This window comes from Sprattus sprattus, assembly GCF_963457725.1.
Source record: "Sprattus sprattus genome assembly, chromosome: 6".
Classification (NCBI taxonomy): Eukaryota; Metazoa; Chordata; class Actinopteri; order Clupeiformes; family Clupeidae; genus Sprattus; species Sprattus sprattus.
In genome coordinates this window covers 2,580,963-2,596,368 of record NC_137925.1, presented here as the reverse complement: position 1 = coordinate 2,596,368, position 15,406 = coordinate 2,580,963, and the positions used below count along the sequence as shown (strand labels likewise).

At 45.7% G+C, this 15,406-nt stretch overlaps 1 protein-coding gene across 1 annotated transcript; it reads right to left on the bottom strand.

The window, feature by feature from the left end:
• Positions 1–631: 631 nt before the first annotated feature.
• On the bottom strand, positions 632–15,171 carry chrnb4 (cholinergic receptor, nicotinic, beta 4 (neuronal); the record flags this gene model as incomplete). The annotated part of the gene is made up of 6 exons (XM_080841224.1): positions 632–799; positions 2,363–3,452; positions 3,894–4,003; positions 4,799–4,843; positions 6,458–6,603; positions 15,102–15,171. The coding sequence occupies 6 exons, from the start codon at positions 15,169–15,171 to the stop codon at positions 632–634; spliced, it is 1,629 nt and encodes a 542-aa protein (XP_080697350.1).
• Positions 15,172–15,406: the final 235 nt, after the last annotated feature.

Genomic DNA, 15,406 nt, shown 5'->3' with positions numbered 1-15,406 from the left:
GCAGGAAATAAATGGCAATTTGTGATCATGATGTCAGTTTATGAGCCTTCCATTCACCCCTGTAAACCACAACTTCAACTCAATATATCCCCTTCTTTCCCCCCTGAGATCCCCTGGGATTTTGACTAGGTTTATCAGAAGTCTCAAACCAGCGCACTTCTGGTGCAAACAGGTTTTGAAACAGGGTTTCCATTGGGCTGTGTATAATGGGATACTTTGTCTAACAATTGTAAAGTGGGACCATTCGCATTGTGAAACTAGAAAAAAAAAATGTAATGTCTGGTGACTTTATTCACGAGTCATCCATTTTCTGTCCCAGTTAATGAAGTCTGTGCGACAACCCAGTACTCTATGATTAAACCTAGCTAAAATGTTACAGCATGAAAGAGCATGGACTTGACTCCCTTGAGCAACAGTATGCGATTGGAAGGTGAGGCATGGTGGCTTCTTCCTCCTCCTCCCCCTCACAGTGAAGCAGTGCTGACTGTTGATGCCCGTCAGTCTTGTGGCTTTGGCTTAGACGAGGTCAGCATCCATTCTGTCATGTCCATCATCTCCATTACATTTGACACATCTGTCACACACACACACACACACACACACACGTCATATCTGACACAAATGTCACATGCTAATTTTTGTGAGCGGAATCTGTGTGAGCATTCTGAACCGGAACGATGGAGGCCTGGAAGAGGGGCTGGAGGAAGAGGCCCAGTGTCCCCGACACACACACGATCACGAAGATCCACAGGAAGAGACGGTCCACCACCATGGCCACGTACTTCCAGTCCTCGATCACCTGCAGCACACAGTTTCAGTTTCAGTTTGTTTATGTGTTGAAGAGGGACAGTGTACATTAATAAACATTAAAATGTAAATGCACCCAATTGTAGCCAAAAGGCTAGAATCCATGGGCAGTCCCCCTGCCAGAGTGTTAATGGCTAAACAACTTAAAAAAGGCATTAACATATATATACACATATACATATATATATTCAAACATAACAGGAGGAGCAGAATCAGCTCACTGGAGATTGCATATGGGACACAATTAAGACGATGAACAAGACGATGAAACAATTAAATAAAGAAAGACAGAAAAAGGGAAAGAAGAAAGGAAGAAGAAAAAGAAAGAAAAAGAAAAAGAGAAACAGTAACAGAGAAATTAAATGGAGAAGGCACAAGCGATGGAGGAAGCAGACACACTGAGGATGAAAAATGATTCACCCTAAAATGAGTTCAGGCACCACAGCAAACAAGTATCGGGTTAAAACTGCAGACATAGCTACACTGCTATTGACCCCATAACCTCCCGCTCGCTCTTCTGCCCTGGCCTTGCTTTGAGAGCAACCATTTCTCAAACAGTAGCCTCCATTGATTTACTTAAGAAAACAATCAATGGCTAAGCATTTGTATCGTTTCCAGGGTTGCAACAACTGAGGGCTAAGGGGCCGCTGATGGTGTCGTCTGTTGACACATTCCTCTACGGACAGCCCGAGATAGACATCTTGCTCCTCTGACACCCTCTCTAAGTGTCCTCACAGCTTTGAGACCCACTCAGCACTTACAGGACAGGACCTCTCATTTATTGGGCACAAGCTGCTGTTTGACATTTAAAGGTAAACGTCTGGATTTTTTAACGTGGGCCCCATTGTCCCATCTTTTTACTAGGGACAAAATCAGTGCAGTATTGAGTGAGGACGCTATAACTTGCAACCACAAAACTGCTAAACAATGTAATTCCATGGGGCGTGCATCCGCTTCAAAGCAAATCATTTTTCCCCCGCCACTGACAGGCTCATAATGTATTTATAAGTGTCTGACTCCAAGGAGAGGATTGCTAAAGAGATAGATCTGTGTCTGTTTACCCCAAAAACTGTGCAGACTGTTTCTACTGTCATATTCTATACAAACTGAAACTTACACTACAGAAACTTTTCTACACTTTTTAAGGTGTCAGGTGTCTTGTTTAAGATGTAAGGTGTCTGGTTGATAGCGTAAGTGTGTAGATTTTCATGTGGTGTCTCATGTTCTGCCCTTAGTAAGTTGTCTAATATAAACATTGGCAGCAGTATGGTGAATGAAAAGTAATACTCAGAGTAAGACAGGCGTTGTTTAAAGGAAAGACATACTGTAACCATGCCACTATACACAACAGGACACAGACACAAGAGAGTGATGTGTAGAAAACAAACAAACATATGAATAAAACATTTCTTTGTGCTGGTGTCATCTTTAATTAGAGCTTCTATCAATATGTGCTTTGCATAGCCAAGATGCACAAACAAGCCATTAGAAGCTAGTCAAGCAATACAATTTCATTCAGGTGCGCGTGCTGTAGATTAAGCCTTTGATTACTCACGCTCTGGTCATCGTCGTCTCCCATCATGCGGTCCGCTACGTAGCACACCCCGTCCACCGCCTCCTCCACGTTTGAGCCCCAGTCCATCCTGCCGCCGCTGGCACCTCCTCCTCCTGCCCCTGCTCTATGCCTCAGGTCCTGGGCCGAGGAGAACCCGTTGGGCAGGAAGTCCGAGCGCAGCTCCCCCATCCTGCCGAGGGGTGCGGAGGAGGAGGTGCCCTTGCTGCCATAGAAGTGCCCCGGGGAGGAGAATGCCGAGGTGAGCAGGGCGGCAGACGAAGCTGAGATGGTGGGTATCTGGGGAAGCTTCGCAGCCCCGTACCCCAGCCCCATGAGCCCCCCTCGCTGGGCATGGACTCGCCGCTGTTGGCGCAGTCGCTGCCGCCCCGAGCTGTTCTGCGGCCGTCGCATGAAGAGCAGCATGGGCAGCTTGACCAGGAAGACCAGCTTCACCCAGGCGGGCATGGTGTGCGTGCTGGGCGAGCGGTGGTGCACGTTGAGCACGCAGACGCTCGTGATGATGGAGAAGGTCACCAGCACCATGGTGAACATCAGGTACTTGCCGATCAGCGGCACGTCCAGCGAGGTGGGCGGCACGATCTTGGAGATCAGCAGGAGGAACACGGTGAGCGCCAGCAACACGGAGATGCAGAGCGTCATCTTCTCGCCGCAGTCCGACGGCAGGTAGAAGACCAGGATGGCCAGCGAGGTGATGAGCACGCAGGGGATGATGAGGTTGATGGTGTAGAAGAGAGGCTTGCGCTTGATGAGGAAATCGTAGGTGAGGTCCACGTAGGTGGGGTCGTTGGCGTTGACCGTCCGCCTCCCGGGCAGGGCCAGGATGTCCCACTCGCCGCTGGGAGTAAAATCGTCCATGCTGGCCACCTCAGACTTCAGGACCATGTCGAGCTCCGTGTGGTCGTAGGTCCAGGAGCGGAACTTGAGCGTGCAGTTCTGCTGGTCGAAGGGGAAGTGTTTGACCTCGATCTTGCACGCGCTCTTGTAGATGGCCGGGGGCAGCCAAGCGATGCTGCCGTTGAACAGCACGATGGCGTTGGTGAAGACCGTCACCTCGTATGTGCCGTCGGCGCTGGTTTGGGGGCAAATTAAGAGGGTGCAAACAGAGGACAGAGATAAAAGATAAGTAAAAAAGGTAAACATAATCTGAATACTTCCTGCTTATTTATGAGAGAGTGATTCAGGAAGAGGAAGACGTTTTGTTTTTGGTGTAGATAATGTGAAATGATTATGTTTTACTAGTGGTTACAAACTGAGATGAGTGAGGTCAGATGTCACTCAGCCAACACAGCACTAAATATTAAAGGCCACTACAGACAGAAGACTAGTTTGAAGCTTTTGTGCATTCTAAATCTATGGATCTATGTGCAGAATTACGGAAAGACTGGGCATGCATTGAGCGCTGAACTCTTCCAAAGAATGTCATCTTGACTCCAAATGTTCATTGTGATTCTGTGTTGTGCATCCCTATCTGTGGCCCAGGCAGAGTGTTCAGATGATGGATGACACCCACTTGTTGTACAGGACGATGTCAGGCAGCCAGATATGGCGGGAGGGGATACGCAGCTTGTCAATGCCCTCATACTTGGCCGGGTCCCAGGACAGACGGTAATCATTCCAGTTCTGCAAAGAAAAACTGGTATTCACGTATTCACTCAACACAGACTCTCTCTCTCTTTCTCTCTCTCTCTTTCTCTCTCTCTCTCTCTCTCTTTAATCTCTTTTTCTCTCTCTTGGTGTCAACATCATAGATTCTCTCTCTCTCTCTCTCTCTCTCTTTAATCTCTTTTCTCTCTCTTGGTGTCAACATCATAGATTCTCTCTCTCTCTCTCTCTCTCTTTAATCTCTTTTTCTCTCTCTTGGTGTCAACATCATAGATTATCTCTCTCTCTCTCTCTCTTTCTCTCTGTCAGCAACATAAACTCACTCTCTTTCTATCTCGAACAACACCACAGACTATCTCTCCCTCTCTCTCTTTCCCAATCAAGACTCTTTCTCTCTCTTGGTGTCAACATCATAGATTCTCTCTCTCTCTCTCTCTACCTCTCTCTTTCCCCATCAACTCTCTCGCTCTACCTCTCTCTTCCCCATCAACTCTTTCTCTCTCTCCCCCTCCCTCTTTCCCCATCAACACTCTCTCCCCCCCTCTCTCTTTCCATATTAACTCTCTCTCTCTCCCCCTCTCTCTTTCCCCATCAACTCTCTCTCTCTCCCCCCTCTCTCTGTCAACACTGCATTATTCCTTATCACCCACTTCATGATTATATAAATTGCGAGCTGCAAGGCATCCTGAGGAGCAGCTATCCTGAAGGGGACAGCCCAAAGCGTGCTCTAATTCAGGCTCAATACCATAGACTGGAGCCGGGGTCGCGGGGCTAATCATGTTTAATGGGCCAGTGAGGATTCATGGTGCTTACCTGTGTTAGCCACACGTTGGTGGTCATCACCTGGTCTCGTTCATTCTGAGGACAGAGAAGACAGATGGAACACTCACACACAGATGCATATGCTCGTACGGTTTATATGCCCATGACTCAGTGACACACACACACACACTCACGCACACACACACATTCATGCACAAACACACATACACACACACACACACACACACACACACACACACACACACACACACACACAGACACACACACACAGACACACACACACACACACACACACACACACACAATGCAATGCTCCTGAGATATATATTGCTTGTTTCTCTGATACACACACACACACACACACACTCTCATGCAAGCACACACACATATAAACACACACAAGCACACACACACACACACAATGACATTTACACTCAGCTGTTCACTTGCTGAACATGGCCCAGGAGAATGATGTGTGTCGAACTGTGATTGTATTTCCCCTTTGCCTGCTTTGCTTGGCTGTTTAGATCTATGACGCCATTACAGGGAGACGGCGACCGCTCCGTCTTTCACCGCCCTCGTCCCCCGCTATTTAATGGTAAATCCATATGCCACAAATGAAATGAACCGTAGACGCAGGGGCGGCACGGCAACCAGCATCCATACCCATCCTTCCACCCGGGCACACCCCTCCGCGAATAAAACCCAACCCCAAACGAGTATATCAACCTGGGCATGGTCCTTCCCCGCTTTATAGGACACGAGTATTTCAATTACCCATGGAAGGGAAGACAATGAGAGACCGTAAAGTGAGGATCTATCTGACGTGGGTTTGCCCCGGGTCTCCCTGTTACAGTGGCCATCATGTAAATCAAGTGCCGAGGTCCAGCCTCAGAGCAGCGGGCAGCGGGCAGCTTTACAGCGTCTCTTAGCGTAGAGAGAGAGACGGATGGGTACATCCCAGGCCAGCGGAGCTCGGCAGCGGGCAGCGGGCAACGGCCATTAAAGAGGGCTAAAGATCCACCACAGGAGAGGGATCTTTTATAGAGCAACTCCCTGCTGGGTGGGGTTCTGCCTCTGTGGATGTTTTCAGTGTTATTTGTGTGTTTGTGTCTGTGTGTGTTTTCAGTGTTTGTTGTTATTTGTGTGTTTGTGTCTGAGTGTGTGTGTGTTTCCAGTGTGTGCTTGCAGTGTGTGTTTCTGTCAGTGCATGTTGTCAGTGCGTGGCTTAGTCTGTGTGTTTGAAGGCGCTCTCTTGTCTGTTTCTGGTCAGTTCCCAAACAATCTCTATAGTGGCAGCTGTCATTAAAGAGGACTATGGTTGCCTGCAGTTATGAAGCTCCACCACAAGAAAGGGACAGGTATTTTGTAGTGTCTCACTGCTGTGTTCAGTGTGTGCTTATGTGTCTGTACTTCCAGTGTGTTTCTTTGTATGTACTTTCAGCGTGTGTGTCCGTGTATGTATGATAGCAGTGTGTGTTTCTGTCTGTGTGTGCTTTCAGTGTGTGTTACTGCCACACTGTTTGCTTTTGTCTGTGTGTGTGTGTGTGTTTCTGTGCGTGTGTGTGTGTGTGTGTGTGTTTCTGTGCGTGTGTGTGTGTGTGTGTGTTTCTGTGCGTGTGTGTGTGTGTGTGTGTTTCTGTGCGTGTGTGTTTCTGTGCGTGTGTGTTTATGTCCCTCTTGACTCACCACGCTAATGAGTTGCGCCAGGGACACCTGCAGAATGACGGTGACTCGCTCCGTGCGGTTAATTGCCGGCCGGATCAGCTTGTTGTAGCGCTCTTTACCCAGGAGATAGTTCATCAGACGCTCCTCGGCGTCCGCACACACACCACCTGCACAGGCATCATGGGAAAACACGGGTGAGAGGATCATGGGATAGCATGGCCGAGAGGAAACGCTAGGTTTGTGTATGGTTTACACAAACAACACAACATACAACAACACATCACACACTCAGACACATATTTATTCATTTATTTATTTTTTCATTTATTCACATGCAGACTCTTATACAGTTGTGGAGTGGATTTTCAGATTGGCATTATGCACATTAGTGAGTGGCCAACATCCATACAGTTTCACTTTTTCCTTTGGTTGTATTGTGCTACTCTGAGCTAAAACCTGTTGAAGAGCTGAAATAAGACACTGACTTCTCCACAGAAAAACTCTTCCAGAGGTGTAATTGAGAGACTTCAGTTTTCCTGAGGCCTTGAGATTAACTCACTTTGAAGCGTAATTGACACAGGCTATGACCTGTTTTATTTCAGCCACTTTCCTGTCAACACCTTCTTCATCTGGTGCTATAGCCCAGATCGTTTTCTACCGTGGTTATTTATTGCCGTGTTCTGCTGGGCTGCCTTGGCTTTTAATTCTGCTACACCGCCCATGTTTTACGGCCGGGTGCCGAGTCTTGTTGCTGACTCCGCACGTTTTTGAAATGAGCATTACAGCCTGTTCCTCTGACAACAAACACGCTCTCAGCACACAAACACCGCAAGGGGTCTGGATGACTGGACAACTAACCCTTTCTATGGCAATACCATTTCCTCCACAGACCCCCAGCAACAGCATTCTTACGGCAACCAGACTTCTTTATTTTGTGGTAACTGTCTTTACAAAGAACATAAACCATCCTCAAATATGGTCATGGGAAGGGCGTGTATTTCCTGCAGTTTATTCACTTTAACACTAAAAGGTCTATATCCCTCGTCCGGGATATTTTTTTTTTAGTTTTCGTCTTAGAGACATAAAAAGAACAACCACGGAAACATTGAACCCTTTTCTAATATTATTGCTGAGGTCTTCTAGAATAGAATCATATATTCCATTTGTGCATCAATGTTTTTAGTTAAGCAAAATGTACAAAAACATCAAGGCATGTCAGACAACTTAGAAAAGTCTAAAAGGCCTTGGACCTTAGAGTGTTAAAGTTTTGTACTTTGGAAACTCTTTGAGAAATGTAAGAACAGCTTTTACAGCACAACACTGCCACCTTTATCGTCAAAATATGTCAGCTAACAAGCTAGCTAGCATTTATTATTGCCGACCGAGTTGTTTTTGGTGTACAAGGCAAATCTGTTGACCTCTATCTACTAGTTTTAGACAAAACTCTGCAACTCTTTAAATAACCCATTTATGAGGCATTTTTGGTGACTCAGTGACTGTGTGGGTGCAGAATCTCAATTAAATCTTTTGAGGAGCAGAAGGCAAAGAATTATCTCCTCAGGATTGGTTTTTGAGTGCAGTTACTGTAAACTTTTATAGCAGATGATTACACCTCCGTGTCCTGAAGCCATGATAGAAAATCTCTCTGTTCTCTAACTTGAGTGAGAAGGAGCCTGACTTGAATCTCAATGATACCTGACACACCCGCACAGCCTCTTGACAAATGGAAGTGCGGAGCCCAACTGAGCACGCTCTGATTGTGAGGGATTGGATGGCCACTTCCTTCTGAAACAGGAAGGACATGGAGCGTGGGGGAAGATAGAGCGTGGCGGAACAGCCCACCCCCCCCCCCCCCCCCCCCCTCCCTCCTGAAAGATGGGGGTGGATGGAGAGGAACTGAAAGGACCACAGAGGAGCTTTCAGTCTGTTGATTTGTTTGTTTACTTGTTCATTCCATTGTTCAGTCGCAGGGGACACTTTAAAGGAACAGTCCTCAGTTATGGCAAAGGGTTGTTGATATCTGAGCTCAGCAGCCAATCAAATACACCCCTCACTTCCATGCTCCTGGAGCGACATGTTGATTGGCTGTTATTGGCTGGACAACATTGGCCTTTGTGCAGTCATCTGTTATTTCAGTCTTTGTGCAGTTTATCCACTTTCTAAAGCCTAATTTATACTTCGGTAGACGACACTTTTAAAAGTTCACCGACACAAAAAAAAATGTCGTCCAGGTTTGTGTGTTTATACTTAAGGCGAACAGTCGCCGAGTTTGTCATAATGGGAGAGGCACTTTTTAAAAAAAACATAATTTTTGTTGGAAATCAGCTGTTGGAATCAGCTGTTGACCGCTCAAGGAAAATTGAAACAACGAATCAACGACGCGTGCCGTCTTTCTAGCCTATCACACTTGCGCGACACTTTGTGACGGCTTCAGCGCCGGTAGAAATTTCTCCATGTAGCCGACACTTTAAAACGACAGTTTAAAGTGTCATCCATGACATAATTTTTGTCGCCGACCTTTTCAAAAGTGTCATCTACCGAAGTATAAATTAGGCTTTAGGGTTTATCACCACCATGTTGTAAGAAGGAGGCAACCCTCCCCTAGTGTTGCCACCATGCCCTCATCAACATTCATGGGTGATAAGCCCTTGAGACTGAGGTAGCAGATGACTGCACAAAGGCCAATGCAATTTTCAATGATCTGAAACAGAAATAACACAAAATGTATTGACATCAAACTTTCTGCATAATCACTCAAAGAGATGAACGGCACGTGCATGTACAGACATCTGTATAACTCATCTCCTTCAACCGAAGGCCACAAGCTTACCAATCACCCCTCGTAATTGAGGGCCGCACCTTTAATGAGCCACGAGTCAGACAGATGGCCTCCATCAGAGGGGAAACGGCCTCTACAGGCAGATGCGTAGGCCAGCCTCAGTGGCCACAAACATGCATAACTCTCCCTGGCGAGACCACAGTGCGCACTAAATCCACTCCATCATCTGAGAGTACTGTGGGGAAGAGGGGAGAAGAAGTGGAGACTACAGCAGGGCTGGAAGTGGGTAGGAGTTAATTCAGAAAACATAGATTTAGCTTGTTTTTTATCTATTACTTAAACAATACTTCACTTATTATTGATTTTGAACAGATAAATCCTATATTCAGAAATGTCCATCTTAGGAACATATGCACAGTGACACATCTCACTGCCTATGGCCTCTTACAGCCTGTGAACACACCCAGGTAAAGCCTAGTGCATTTTGCCTGTTGATTCCAAATGCTGCAGAGAACTAACTATTTTGCAGAAGGCCTTACTGTATATTTAAATTCTATTGACAGCTAATGACGGGTAGACAGAACAAAAAAAAAAAAATGCCTTTAACGGAGCTTTCAATGTGTCGAGTTTTTCAGTACCAACTCCTTACTGAAACTAAGAGTCTGACCCTGACATCAGGGTCCAAAAGTTTGTTCATGTGTAGCATTACGGAAATATAGTAGTCTGTCGGTCGACTTGTCTTAAAATGATAAAAAAAAAAAAAATTCAGTATCCCGTTTATTTTATTTATTTTTCATCTACACGTTATTTTTTCTGCCTTTCCTGGACAATTAAACTGCTCAGTCAGAGGTATACAGCATCTGTGGAAGTACTCCCAAGAGGGTCAACCTATTACACAACCTTGACATGTGAAGCATGGTGTTCTATCAGTCATGCTAGCCCTGCTGGGTTATAGCAGTCCTCTCCTCTCCTCTCCCCTCCTCTCCCCTCCTCTCCTCTCCTCTCCCCTCCTCTCCTCTCCTCTCCTCTCCTCTCCTTTCCTCTCTCCTGTTTCCTCTCCTCTCCTCTCCTCTCCTCTCCTCTCCTCCTCTCCTCTCCTCTCCTCTCCTCTCCTCTCCTCTCCCCTCCTCTCCCCTCCTCTCCTCTCCTCTCCTCTCCTCTCCTCTCCTCTCCTCTCCTCTCCTCTGTAGGCGCTGCCTCCTCCTCCACCACTGCATACCTGGAGGAGGGCATCATTCCCAGCATCCTGGGCCTGACCCTTCCTAAAGGGGAGGGGCCCTGCAGTGCTCAGGCAAACAGATGGACGCATGTCATAGCCCCCGGAAGCCTTCTATCAATGAGCCTCCCTTCCCTCCCCCGGAGGTGAAGGACTAGAGCAGGGGGTGAGAGGTGAACTGGCCCTGTCTCTCCCCCCGTGGGCTCTGACTGGCCCTGGCTCTCCCCCCGTGGGTTCTGTCCGCTCAGACCAACCAGTGGTGCCATTTCACGGGTACCACTCACTATTTCATCAGTCGCTCCAGAATTTTGCGATTTTCGCAAATTAACACATATTCAAGGATTTCTGCAATTGTGGGTTGCATTTTTCTCTTATAACTAGAATATTTCCGCAATAAACCACAGTCGCCATGCTGCAGCTCGTTTATTTAACTCAACTTTATTTCATCACTGTCAAACCAGTGGTGCCACTTCCTGGGGCAGAGGCGGGTATCATCATCAGTCCCTCCAGGATCTTGCGATTTCGCAAATCCACACAAATTCAAGGATTTTCTGCAATTACTGTATATATTCTGCTCTTATAACTAGAATATTTACGCAATAAAACACAGTCATGGAATTTCTGCATTATTTGCGATTTATTTTACTGAAACTTTATTTCATCACCACCATTTTTGAGAGCTCCAGAGCAAATTCAGTTACTTTCAGCCACAACAACACAACAACAAACCCGTGGGATAGCATTTTTTTAGGAATTCTTGCAAGAAATGCAAAAGAAAAACACTAAAAATGACTGCAATTGTAATCGCAACTTTTGAGAATTACTGCAGCGAATTCAGTCGCTTTTGGATCGTGGTGGGACTGTTTAATGGGCGCTGGCTCTAAAGTTGTGAGTGTCGCTTCTCTGCCCTCTGTGGCTCTGAAATGTGTTTTTAGGGTTTATGTTGCGTAAAGGGGTTGTAGGTTAGCCTGTCATAACCGACTGTTTTCATTTGTCTACAGCACGCGTGGACCTATAAGCTATAGTTTATATGCCATGTGTCAGGTCACATGGCTGACACAGAGTGCAGTCAGATCCACAGGGTGAGTTTGGAGACACACAAAGTGAGAGATAATAAACTGTGTGGAGACAGAGAGGGGATCCAGCATGAGCAACGACAGGCTGATGAAAGAGACTGGCGGGGAGAAAATACTTTGTGAGGGTAACCTAATCGGGCTGAGGGTAACTGAATGAGGTTAAATCAATTGGGAAAAGGTAGACAGACAGCATGAGGACTAATAGACTGCATGTGATGGCCAACAGGCAGGATTGTTGCAGACAGGATGAAGACAGTAAGGAAGACAGACAGCCGAATGTGGAAATGGGATGCGTGGATGGAAGACAGATATTTAGTGTGAGTAGAGCCAACTGATAAGGAGGACATACAGATAAATGCTGAAGGACAGTCCATCTGTTGGAATAAATCTGAAGATTGATACAAGGGTAGATAGATGAAAACATACCCTACAAAAAAAGACATTTCTAAGTTGTCGGACATGCCTTGATGTTTTTGTACATTTCCCTTAACTTAAAACAAATGGAATATCTGATTATATATTCTAGAAGACCTCAGCAATAATATCCTGTAAGTAAAAGGAATGTAGTAAAAAAAGGTTTAATTTAAATCAAATGTAAACATACCCTACAAAAAAAAATATATCCCAGATGAGGGATATGGACTGACGCCAGTTACAGTAAGCACAGGGCAGGGAGACAGGGTGGTGGTGATGGTAGGATGAGGTAATATCCAGCCATAGGACACAACTGAATGAAAGAGTGGATTCTACAGCCTTGTAAAGCCAAAACATAGGGTAAGTGTGTGTGTGTGTGTGTGTGTGTGTGTGTGTGTGTGTGTGTGTGTGTGTGTGTGTGCGTGTGTGTGTGTGTTTGTATGTGTGTGTGTGTGTGTGTGTGTGTGTGTGTGCGCGCACGCGCGTGTGGTGTGTGTGTGTGTGTGTGTGTGTGTGTGTGTGTGCGTGTGGGTCTGCGTGTGTGTTGGGAGAGGGGGAGGGTTTGTCTGTGTGAGTGGTAAGAGACACAACTGAATAAAAGAGTGGATTCTACAGTGGTGTGGGAAGCGCTGGATTATAATCTTGCTGATGGCACAGCTGCTTGTAAAAATGCCAACAGGGATATCAGAACAGATTACAATGTCTTATTTCATAAGGAGTTTTCCCCAAAAAATTCTGAGCAGTATAAAACCAAGAAGGATTCACCAGATGTGGCCTCACACCCAAAGGTATTCTGTATTCTGATCGCGCTCAGAAATGGAGAAGGCTTTTCTGGCATAACATACATGGCCCACCTGGGAAACATCTTACATAAACACAGTGGTCAGTAAGAAACTCTGAGTTCGTTTGCAAGTGAACTGATAAAACCCAGCGCATGAGTGGTGTTTCCTGGAGGCGCTAGCACTGGTACCCATCAGCTAGTTACTGTAATACAGGAAGTGACACAGCTAGTTACTGTAATACAGGAAGTGACACAGCTAGTTACTGTAATACAGGAAGTGACACAGCTAGTTACTGTAATACAGGAAGAGTCAGCCACTGGAGTTGAGTTCCTTTATGCTTCCTTATTGTTCACAGGATGAGAAACAATGGCTCACCTTGGCTAGGAGGCCCTTTCATTGCCAACGCGTCTGTGTGCATCTGTCAATGTGCCATAGAGGTAAGAGGAACACAAGTCCCTTTGATGACCAGTGGATGGGAATCTGTACCACAGGAGCAAATATACGTAATAGAGTACTGGAGGTCTGTATGGTGATGGATCTGTCTACTTATCTTGCTCATGACTACAGGATGTGATGTAAGTCACCGAAGTGTACTGCTACAGGAAAAGGTGGCATGAGGTGCTGACATTGCTGTTAACTACTATTACGAAAACAAAATGTTTAGAACAAAAAAGTTTGGCAAAGAAAACAAGCAAGTCAACCAACTCACCGAAAGTGAAAATAGATTAAAATGCCAATCAAAATCAAACTGTCCCTTCTGAAAAGCAGGACCACTGTTTCTCTGCTGGAGCATTGTCCTCTATTTCTAAACACTATGACACCCGAAGGACTCTTTGATAAAGCCAGGTGTGCGTCGATAAACATGAGGTAAGAGAAAGAGAGAGAGAGAGAGAGAGAGAGAGAGAGAGAGAGACAGAGAGAGAGAGAGAGAGAGAGAGAGAGAGAGAGTACAGAGACCAAAGGAACACAACACAAAATAAAGAAAAAAAATGCAAAAGCAAAAGACACCCACTAGGCCAAAGCATTTTTGTGTATAATAAATCCTATCTTGACACAGAAAGTCTGGACCATCTGTATATGAATTTTAAACACATCCCATATGGTAGTCTGACAGTCTAGAATTGCTTGTTTGCCTTCCATGAGGGTATGTCTGTCAAACAGGCCCGTACAGAGACAGAGCCTGGTCTGCAGCTGATAGATGGCCTGTTGATTTGCTTCTCATCTCTGATCGATGTTGGGAGCGTGATATCATCTAGAGCTTATCTAGATTTAAAGCTTTTGGTAGACTTCGTGTTGCGAGAGCACAGGAGCCAAGACAGTAGATAGCTAAAGAGCTTTTCTATTGTGTCTGAAAAGAGATGTCCCTTTACTTTAATAAACTATGTGGCTGTAGCCTACTACCATCTACAGCTCATCAAGATATTAATAATCACACCAAACAACCTTCATTTCCAAGCCATATTAGCTACTTCAGCTGGCTGAGATGTTTAGCTTGACTGTTCTCTCCCTTGTATGTCGCTTTGGACAAAAGTGTCTGCTAAATGACTAAATGTAAATGTAATGTCTGTCAGAATCAATCTACCAGTTCTGCTAAATGGACAATATAAAGTCGCATTCAGTAGAAATGCTTGTCCATCAGTCAAAGGCCAACAGTCACATGACTGAAAAGAGGGTCACAGACAAAGGGGAAATCCCTGGCTGAACCAAACATTTCAACAAGAGATGCTCTTGATGTGAAAGCAGCTTTTGTGTCTTTGAGAGATTGTAAACACACAATAAGGCAAAAGGAAAGTGTGCCTGCCCACAGCAAAACAGCGCTGTAGAGCTTTCAGACGACCCCGAGCTGCGTCCGTGGTTTACATCAGGGTGGCTGCACTCGGATAAAGAAAGGGCCATCACCGGACAGTGTAAATGGGGCCAAAGCCGTAAGTGTGATATATGCAACCATCTTCCATGTTGACAGTACCGCTTTCGTCATGTGGAGCAATCCAATTTGTTTGGTTTGCTGTGAGGCATACTGAAGTATAATTAAATAATAAACTACGATGCCATTTTCAATTGGGGTACCACTCATTAGCACTAAAGTTTGTGAATACACAAACGCAATTGAGTTGTGATTCATGATAAGACAGCTCTGCCAAAACTCGTTCAGGTACCTACAGAAGGTTTTAGACTTTGTCCTAATAAGAGATAATTTAACATCATTTATGTCCAGTAGGACCACCATCCCATGCACAAAATAAACTCTTACTCGTCATCTTGTATACACTCAATGACTCCGGAGTGACTGTACATCATGTTGCACTGTCGTTGCACAACGTAGTTAGCTTTTTTTTTTTTTTTTTACAGCGTTACGGGAGACTCACAATCCAAACATCCAAAAAAACAGTGAACTTACTTTGAATGAAAGTGAACACGCAAGCGAGAACGGTCAGGGTCCGCGTCATTGTCGCTGTCAAGTGGTCCATGTGCTTCCTTGGAGCGAGTTTCCATTACGGACGGTACCTTTAGGTCCCCCGGAGCATTTCGAATCCAAAAAAGGACACGTTTAGGGTCTCGTCTGTCACGAAAACTCCCGATGTGTATTGAGCTCAGAAAAACGCACACTTGCCAGAAAACGTGTAAAGGACTGATGGCGACCTGTAGTTGCTACCCTTTTAGGACGTTACAGACAGTAACGGCACTAGTCGACCCCAGCCGCAG